At 42.0% G+C, this 10,313-nt stretch overlaps 1 protein-coding gene across 2 annotated transcripts in view; it reads left to right on the top strand.

Moving 5' to 3' along the window:
• Positions 1-7,299, top strand: part of LOC108772883 (F-box/LRR-repeat protein 20) — a 20,136-nt gene extending 12,837 nt beyond the window's left edge. Inside the window, exons 2-9 of one of the 2 annotated variants that reach the window (XM_018538528.1) lie at positions 119-367; positions 910-977; positions 1,450-1,579; positions 1,690-2,151; positions 2,854-3,045; positions 3,120-3,221; positions 3,344-3,559; positions 4,002-7,299. In XM_018538528.1, coding sequence (XP_018394030.1) covers positions 119-367; positions 910-977; positions 1,450-1,579; positions 1,690-2,151; positions 2,854-3,045; positions 3,120-3,221; positions 3,344-3,559; positions 4,002-4,109 — 1,527 coding nt within the window. In that variant the 3' untranslated portion in view covers positions 4,110-7,299. The remainder of the gene's footprint in view (positions 1-118; positions 368-909; positions 978-1,449; positions 1,580-1,689; positions 2,152-2,853; positions 3,046-3,119; positions 3,222-3,343; positions 3,560-4,001) is intronic. The other variant, XM_018538527.1, reaches the window with a different exon arrangement.
• Positions 7,300-10,313: the final 3,014 nt, after the last annotated feature.

Raw genomic sequence — 10,313 nt, 5'->3', positions numbered from 1 at the left:
GACGGAGGACGCTGCTCCGAAGGCCGCGATTCCGTTTGTCGCGTGTAAACACCGACACTCACGCGGCGTGGTGGTGTCAGCGCGACGGAGATGACACGTATTGGGATGTTTTTTTTAGAAAAAAGTAAGTCTCCAACAGTTAGGAGTGGGAGGAGGGGGCCAAGGGGTCGGAGCAATATTGGTCGAGGAGACGGAAAAAGGAAGCGGCGGTACCGGTGGACAATGGTGGAAGCAGCAGCATCCATCCTATCATCACCATTATCACCAACATCATCATCATCAACAACATTATCATCATCAGGGCGGTTATTACACGCAATCGCATACTCACAACCCTGTCACTACCATGAAGCAATCCTATATGCAGGTTAGTTAATCTAGAGATCTCTGTCCGAGCATGTCAATGCCTAGAGCTTTACCATACGCCGCTCCTCCCCGCACCTTTCATGTCCCGCTATGAAAAGCGTATGTTTAACGTTGCGTCCCATCTCTCTGTGTCTCTTCCTACCTACCTACCCCCTCTTCCCTTCTTCTTCCTCATACCTTTATCCATCCCCGTCAACGTATACAACGAAGACGGATTGTTCGACTCTTCTCAGTTGTCCGTTTCTATCAATGCAGATTAACTTTAATCTCGGTTTAACTTATCTTTTATCTTTTTTTCTAATTCTAAGCATTAGAGAAAGGTAAAGAGTAAATTAAATCGAGATTAAAGTTAATTTATTTTTTATCTTTCCCTGATTCTAAGTATTGGCAAAAGGTAAACAGTTAATCAACCCGAGATTAAAGTTAATCTACGTTGGTAGAAATGGATATGTGAACGTTCGTCGTTCCGCGAACGAAAACGCAAGCGCGGCCCGGTTCACGTCGTGCTCAGATCGTATTTAATCACCTGTCTTTCCGTTGCAGCTAACATGGGTGTTTCACGATGACGAGGCGCAGATTAACAAGAAACTGCCAAAAGAATTACTACTCAGGTACAATTTGGCTACAATGTATATGCCTAAACGCCTATCTTAATATGTCAGATTTGCCATATTTGCATTTGAAATAGACAAATGTTTATTTCTACCGATGTAAATTATATAACTTTAACTAGCTCTTAAAAAAAAAAAATGAAAAAACATAGAAAAAGATGAAAAGTAAATCTACATTGGTGGAAATAGATATTGGTACTAGAAGCAGTAAGTCAAATCAAGATTAAAATTATTCTACATTGATAGAAACTGTCATATAATATTTGCTCTTTAAAATTTTTTTGTATGCCAGACACAGGCATTTTATATGCTATTTGTAATGTAAAATTTGTACACAAGACGTAAGCGTTATATTTTATCATGCCTCGTGAAAAACTTAAGTCCACATTGTCCTCCTTGCGTTCGCAAAGTGTTAAGCACTCGCGGATGCGATAACATGCGAGTCGTTCTAATGACTGTCTGTAATTGACAGAATTTTTTCGTACCTCGATGTCGTATCGCTATGCCGTTGTGCCCAAGTAAGCAAGGCCTGGAACGTATTGGCGCTCGATGGGTCCAATTGGCAGAGGATCGATCTCTTCGATTTTCAACGAGACGTGGAGGTAAATAAAAAAAGAAATCGTCCCTCACGCATTTAAAGGAAAAAAAAAAAAAATAATAAAAAGGTGGACTCGTTATTTATTAACGTCGGATGGGGGGACTTTGTGCGTAGGGACCAGTAATAGAAAATATCTCGAGGCGTTGTGGCGGATTCCTCAGGCAGCTCTCACTCAAGGGATGCCAAAGCATCGGCAACAACTCGATGCGCACCCTAGCCCAATCGTGTCCTAATATTGAGGAGCTTAATTTGAGTCAGTGCAAGAGGATCTCGGACGCGACATGCGCGGCCCTAAGCAGTCATTGCCCCAAGCTCCAGCGGCTGAATCTGGACTCCTGCCCCGAGATAACGGACATGTCCCTGAAGGATCTCGCGGCCGGCTGCCCACTGCTCACTCACATAAATCTCTCGTGGTGTGAGCTACTCACCGACAACGGAGTCGACGCGCTCGCCAAGGGCTGCCCGGAGCTCCGCAGCTTCCTGAGCAAGGGATGCCGCCAGCTGACGGATAAGGCCGTAATGTGCTTAGCGCGCTACTGTCCTAATCTCGAAGCGATCAATCTACACGAATGCAGGGTACTTATCTCATTGACTCCGCAAATCCGCGTATTACGAACAATTGCGCCTCGCGTCTCGCGGCGGATTTGTCGTTAATGAGATATCGTGTTTCTCATAGAGATAAGCTCGTATCGCTAAAATAAAATTAACGTTGTCTTTTTTCATACTGAGAAAGTTGAGAAAGAAACTGCGCACAATAATATTTACAATTTGATTCAATAACACACGTTCGCGTAGAGATGTTTCACGAATTTCATTTCTCGAGTAAAAAGTGAGATATATAATATTAAAAAGAGAGAAAAAGAAAATAATATGAAAAATTAAAAAATTATCTATATATATTTTGCTAGCAAACAGATCTTATGCGATAGAAAAAAAAGGAATTATTTATCCAAAGTATATTTAACTTGATTCATAAATATATATCTCGGAAGCTATTTTTGTGACTTAGCATTAGAAATATCAACGTTTCTTTATTTCCTAAAAAGAGCGAATAAATTAGTACAAAAATAAAGAAAGTATGATAAAAAATTAAGCATTTCATCAATATAAAGGATATAATTAAATAAAAAGTCAGAAAATTTTAGACTCTTATCTCACAAAAATATACTTAATATTAATCTAAAAAATAAATAATGACCGTTTGGTATGTTTAGTATTAAAAAAATGTCCTAGCCATTGCGTTAGTAAATAAAAATCACTTTGGGATTCTTATTGCAGAATATAACGGACGATGGAGTCAGAGAACTTAGCGAACGGTGTCCACGGCTGCATTACGTTTGCTTGTCGAATTGCCCCAATTTAACGGACGCGACGTTGATTAGCCTGGCACAACACTGTCCACTTCTCAATGTACTCGAGTGCGTCGCGTGCACCCATTTCACGGATACGGGTTTTCAGGCCCTCGCGAGAGTGAGTTAATCGGCGAACCGTTTGAATCCATAAACAACCGAGCCGCGTAATTCTATTCGACTTTCGACTTTCAGAACTGCAAACTACTCGAGAAGATGGATCTGGAAGAGTGCCTTTTAATCACTGACGCCACCCTTACTCATCTGGCGATGGGTTGTCCGAGATTGGAGAAACTAGTGAGTAGCGATTTAATGTGAAGCATTCGCGTTAGGCGATGCTTATGACGTTCAGTGTCGGTGCACCTTCTTCATTCGCAAACGTCCGCCTTTATCGAGAGTTTTGCCATTTCCGAATGCAGAGCCTGTCACACTGTGAGTTGATCACCGACGAAGGCCTGAGACAAATCGCGCTGTCGCCATGTGCGGCGGAACACCTAGCCGTCTTAGAGCTGGACAACTGCCCGAACATCTCGGACAACGGTCTGAACCATCTGATGCAGGCCTGTCACAATCTCGAGCGTATCGAACTTTACGACTGCCTACACATTACCAGAGAGGGCATACGTAAACTCAGAGTATTGTCCTATTTTACTCTATTCTTCGACGTTCATGCGTTATGCGGAAAAAGAGATCCGGTTGTATTTCCCATGGAGCGTTATATTTAGCGCGCATCAAGTGCGTATCACGCAATGCCGTATTACAAATCGCGCATTCCGCAAAAAAAAATAACGATTCCGCGTAATTACGATATTCCGTTCGACGGCTATAATTAAAATACTGCTTTTTCCGCTTAACAATGAATCGCATATGTAAAGAACTTGCGACTGCGATTTATACGGTACATTATCATAGATCACTGCAATATATTTTCAAGAGGCTTGGCTTCTTTCCCGTTTGTTTCTATCTACGAACGAAACAAGTAGCAATCGTATATGATTAGAGATAGAACTTGTCATTTTTATTGCTCTTAATTTACGGTTATTGATTATTAAATTTATTATTTGTGTGCTATTTTAGGCCCATCTACCAAACTTAAAAGTGCACGCGTATTTCGCACCGCCGACTCCGCCACCCAGCGCAGGAGCCTCGCGACAACGATACTGTCGGTGCTGCGTCATTCTGTGATTTTGCCTTCAACTCCTAACTCCGAAGTAAAAATCGTCCGATATATATACCCACGAGATTAGTGGACCTTTATCGGTGGTCGCTGTTTGCGGCGATTATGGGACCTCTCTCTTTCTCTCTCTCTCGTGGTTATCGGAGGAAACGCTCTGGTTGCCTATCATACATTGATAAGTGAGAACGGGACTCGTTGTCAATTGCAAATCGTTAAATCGATTCAAGCTCCACATGCAACGAGTGAAGTACGTCACCATCATCAACACAGCCACTGATGCTACTACTGCAATTACCACTGTGACCGCTGCTGCTGCTGCTCTGCTGCTGCTATTACTATTACTACTATTACTACTACTACTACCGCTGTTACTACTACACTTATTATTTCTATTTGTACTCCGTTATCTCGATAGTAAGTGCATCGCCACTATCTCGGTTTATATTGCGTGCGGAAAGTTAATCTGCAAAGGAAAGAAATTCTCAGGTTTCCTTAGCGATATTATCGTTTTCTATGATCTTCATTTAGCGTTCCTCTACGAAGAGAAATAACGCGCGCGCGCCCGCGCGTTTTTTTTCCAGCCACTCACAATACATACGGAGCGACGTATTCGAGAGCGAGCGAGCTTATTTTGATTAGCGTTCGGACGCGTATTTTCCTAGCGCTACGCGAGCAAGTTTATCGATTTACGTTGCTCGATAAACACGAGATACTTATTTTAAGATACGCGTAAATGTCTTATAAATATCTTAATGAGCACCCGCGCGCGTACTACCGATGGAACGTGGAAGTGAACGGTAGTTTTAGGGTCAATGGAGTCGAGTGTAATAAATGCGTGCAATTGTATCCAGAAGTCGAATTTCACACACAATCTCAACGTGTAATCGTAGCAGTTTCTCAACGAACACTGCCTATAATGCTATTGATAAACGAGAAAAAGATGCAAAAAAAAAAAGAAAAAACTAATACGGTATAGCGACCACGAATCGAATCTCGTCGTAATATTTAGGGTATTAATTATCGTTTATCGTATAACGTAGACATATATGCACCGACAAAGTACAGCTCGGTGAAAGTGTTTCTTCTCGGTGTCTGTTTAAAAAGTATTAACGGATCGCGCGTACCGTGATTACCGAGCGACACCTACGAATTTCTTTCCTTTCGTTAAAAAAGAAAACGAAAAAAAGGAAACAATTATAGGAAGAGAGAGAGGGAGAGAAAAACAAAGAAGAACGCGTGTCGCGGAATTTGTCGCATCAAGGGCGCACAACTTTCAACTTTCAACGACGGAAATTTCGACGTATTTGTGATCGTGGACACTCGAGACAGAGTGAGAATGGGAGGAGGACGCTCGAGTATCGTCTTTGAAGACTCCACCGCCGCTGGCGCGGCCTATAGCGGTGGCGCGTGAAAGATGCATTTTACATCGATTCGCGGGCAGACGGTATTTACACCCGTGTATCGTATCCTCGAGTACTCGTGTAAAACGTAAACACCACTTCTCCTCGACAGCCCGGACATCTATTCTATTATTTCTTTTCTCCGTTTTATTATCTTGTTTTCTTTTTTGTTTTTTTTTTTTCTTTTGTAACTTGTCATGGACTAGGAGAGCACAGACTGAAAAACGAATCAAAGCGTTAATGTGTTAAACCGATTAACTTCGTGCCGGCGGCGAACGGCGCTGGCATTTTTACTTTTTAAGCCTAGGTTTAAAAAAAAAAAATAATAACGGAATAGCGGCAGTATCATGAAGCCACGGACGTATCGCGAAGAGCGGTGAATCTTCGCGCGATCTGATCTTCTCGCCAACTGATCCTGGATACGCCGTGACTACAGTGACGATGTGCCCGATGGTGAGGAACAAACGAAAACTAACAGAAAAGACATTTAATCTCCGACCGAGTTGGTTGTAAAAGCTCCGATTTTAACATCGGCGCCGTCACATCTCGGATCATGGTATCGTTCGATGAAGCAGCCGACTTGTCGTCGGACCTTCGCGGTCGCGTTGAGCGCCGGCAAAGAGAGACGAGCAAGTTCATATAAGAAGACGTGAAATGTCGAACGTGGCTTTCCCGGAAGGGAGGCCCGGGAAATGGACCACCGAAAGACGAGCAACCCCTATACACGTGGATTACGATTTTCCATTTGATTGTACACGAAGAAATTCCACAGCGTAGTATCTCCGAGAGTTCTCGCGACGGAACTTCACGGCGGATTTGGGTTTCGAATCGACATAATTTATTTTGAATATAAAAGACACTACATACACGTACATACACGCGCGTGCGAGCGCGCGCACACACATACATTGGCTATATTTTTAGAAGCGTACCCTTGCCAGATTTTTACTAAAGAAGCCGAAGGACGCGTTTTGGACGCGTTAATGGCCGGTCGAAGACCAACGCGCGAAATTTTTAAAAGCGGTCCAGTTTCGAAGTGCAATATCCGTCAGACGCGAAACGCGCCTCGTTTTTTTTCCTTCCTCTGTCTTTGATTCGTGAATCGTAAACCCGGTTAATATCGCGATACAGCAAGTCGTCGCGTTAAGCAAAAGGGGGTGGAGGGGGGAAGAAAGAAACACGAAGTATCGATTGTTAATCTTTTGGTAGCGTGTAAGAGACGTACCGCGTATATATGAAGTATATAGCGTGTAACAGAAATAACGGATGCGGCAACCTAGTATGTAATACAACAGTAAATAAATATATAGATAAGATATGTTTTATACGCTGCATGTCATCCCTAGTGGAATAACGTGATCATTGTAAACGTGTCGTTCGAAGTCAGGTTAATAATTATAAGCGATGTACGATTATACGCGCGCATGACGTACCGCCGGTGATGCAGGACACATACACACGTACACATATAACACGCGCGCTATCCGCAAGGCTTTTCGATCTCTCGCGAATTTCGGTACGAGCGTTTGCGCTATCCTTTCGAGCTCCTCCGAACGGAACCCAGGTAGCAAACTAATTTTAACGTTAAAATGACAAGTAATGTTAGCTCAGGTAGAACACAGAATCACATCATAAGAACGTCACCCTGGCATTTCGTATATCACAGAGTATTCCAGTAACATTGCAACGTTTCAGCAATATTGCACACGTTGCAGCAATGTGTTGTGTAAGTTTCTGTACTACATAGATTGTGAAAGCAGAACAATCGCGATCAAAATAATGTTAAAATGAATCGTTAATGATTGAAAAGTAATTTTTAATGATTATTTTGGAGATCATTTTGATATCATTTTTTTGATGATTCGTGTACTACTTGAAAATGAGTTCAAACAGAGCAACAAGTCACGCTAACGTTAAAACGATGTTAAGATAAATTGTGATTGATTGAAAAGTGATTCTTAATTATCATTTTGCTGTTAAAACGACTTTTATTCTGCTTGAGTGATAAGTCAGTGATGAGACAAATAAAGCCTCAGATGATGCTCTTATGACTTCTGTGTTTTAACTGGAAGCTTGCTACTTAAGAATTGTTCCTTACGTTACGGCCATCCGGGAGATTCAACCGCGCGAATTCGCTGAAAAGGGCAGAACTTTTTCGCATCAAATGAATCAAATAGACTCGTTCTTTTTAGCTGAACTTTTTACACCGTTTATTTCTTCTTTTTTTCCAAAATATGGAAAAAAAAACGAAGAAAGATGAACTATATAAAAAGTTAGTTGAACAGTTCTTTTATGCTCATTTCCACCAATATAAAGATATCTTGGTTCAACTCTTCTTAATTTTTTTTCTAATTCCTCGAACTAGAAAAAGATGAAGATTAAGTTGAAGCGAAATTAAAATCTTCATTGGTAAAAATGGGCATTAATAGTGTCCAGGGATTTATGTTTCCCAGATGGCAAGGTGACATTATTTGTCGTCATTTGACTTCAAAATGACAAGAAACAAATGATTTTCCAACAAGAAACACAGTGTGACACAGTAATCATTTTATCTTTGTTTAACATCGGCAAACAATTAAGATGTAATGATTCACTATGTTACACTGTGTCATCTGTATCTCTTGCTGGAAAGCAGCCAACTTCAACTTACTACCTGAATCAAAACGAGTAAGAAGCGAGAGGGTTTCGCTGATGATTCCCGCGGTTGATCATCGTCCGATGCACGAGCTAAACTCAAAATACAAAGTCAATCGCAGTGCCTGAAATGTTACGAAGCTAATCCATGTAGTCGTGTAGAGCGCGAGCTTTCCCGCGTGCGACAGATTGTAACGCTAATGTAGAACGATACGTTTGGCTGAACCAAAGTGCAGCGCGGCATCCGGGCATCCGGCGAGCCGGCAGGTCGTAATGCGCGTAAACCAGCATCAACCGGAGGAGATTCGCGGAGATGTCTATTACATTAGTTACCGTAAACCACCGTCAACCGGGATATCATCGTCCGTTCGTTAATCGCGTTGCGTGAGCCCGCGACTTCGACCAGCCCCGCGAGAGACGGAAGAGCCTTGTCGGGAATTTTGACTTGGACGTGCGGGATTCGCTCGGGTGATCTTCAGACTTGCGATAATCTGTCTGAATGTTCGCGAACGAGAGAACGAAGTACCGTTACACTTTCGATGATCGCCACTTACAGTTTAATCAATTGTAATAATCCGCAGTTGTCACCGTTGAATCGTGTTGTAACGGTTAATTAAGAAGATAAGAGATCGAAGCGTTGATGCCGCTGAGTGATCGTGCAAGTGTTTGGCTGTGCAAGAGAGAAAGCTGACTAGGGTCTGAATAGGAAGGCTGTGAATAGGATGAGAAGAGGAAAGGAAGGAAGAAAGGAGCGAGCGAGAATGAAAGGGCGAGAGGGTGCGTGTGTGAGAAAGAAAAAAGAGAGAGCATGAGAGAAATAAAGATATTAATCGAAGTCAGCGAAAGTATCTCGGTATCCGCTGCGTGTATCGACGGATTGACGTGATCAGTCTCGTCCTTAGACAACAAAGTGTCTAAAATCGGGTCGTAAGTCGGTTTTTGCGTCTAAAAGACGACTTAAAGACGCCCTATGTCACAATTTTAGACTGCGTTGTTTGGGGTAATAATCGCGACATACTGAGAACGATTCCCAGTGAGAAATGAAAATGGAATCGATTCGACGTCAAAATCATCAATTCGATGTCGATTCCATTGTCTTTTCTCACTGGGTTCGGAACGAATCGGGTCGGCCCGTTATTAGCCGTTTATTCCTACTTAGCAAACAAGTTGACATTATTTGTCGTCATTTCGATTTCAAAATGACGACAAATAACGTCAGATTTCTTGCTGAGCACACAGCACACTTTATCTAAGAAATGTTCTGGGAACGTCCGCGGCAACATGCTTAGGACATAGAACGCCTTCTGGACGTTGTTAAGACATCTCCTGGAGGTCTGTGCGCTGTATGAATTTTAAGAAATAAACGAAAACTCCAAAAAATATTTCTCGCGTACAACACAACAGCATTCATGGTCTACACGTGTCGGCCTACACGTGCCTCCCGACAACCTCGACAACCTCGGCTATCGAGAGGATGTCGTCGAGAAAGAAGAAAAATAAAAGAAAAAATGAAAAAAAAAAAAGAAATCAGATGAAACAGAATCGCGTACGAATACTGTAGCTAATTATATTGACACTTCGCTGCTTCGAGAAGCTGCAGTCTACCATGTATATATTTTCATTAATGTATGTATAATAAAAATATATTCGAGACAAAATCCCGGCGATAGTTATTCCGCGCGTGTTCCGCATTCCTATTACGAACGACGAAGAGAATTTATTCATAAGAATCACCCGAGAGGGGAGAGAGCCCGCGAAACCTCTGAGAAACGACGGTGCTTGCCATTGTCATCGGCCAAGGTCGAAGACATACAGCGAGCTGTGACGTCATCAAGGAACTGTTTTCTGCAGCCTTGAATAGAGAACGAAGTCTACACTTCCTCGAAAATTACAAGAGAGAGAATGGCGGAAATAAATTTCACTCTGAATTCAACAGGATTATATATACTTTTTACAGACAATGAATTCAACAAGATTGAAGATTACGCCATTCGACGTGAATTTCGTTGCCTTGAAATCTTGTTTTTTTTTAAATGCGAAATAAGAGCTGAAAGAAAAGAAATATCTTTCATAACCGACTTCTTATTATAAATGGAAAAATACAGCAAATACGTAACGAATAAGGATAATGAAATGTTTGTCTTACAATCGATCGAAGCGTAATTACAATGGAAATTA

The sequence above is a fragment of the Cyphomyrmex costatus genome, unplaced genomic scaffold (genome assembly GCF_001594065.2).
Source record: "Cyphomyrmex costatus isolate MS0001 unplaced genomic scaffold, Ccosl1.0 scaffold193, whole genome shotgun sequence".
Lineage (NCBI taxonomy): Eukaryota > Metazoa > Arthropoda > Insecta > Hymenoptera > Formicidae > Cyphomyrmex > Cyphomyrmex costatus.
The sequence above is the reverse complement of the archived record's forward strand: the minus strand, read 5'-3'. Positions and strand labels throughout refer to the sequence as shown.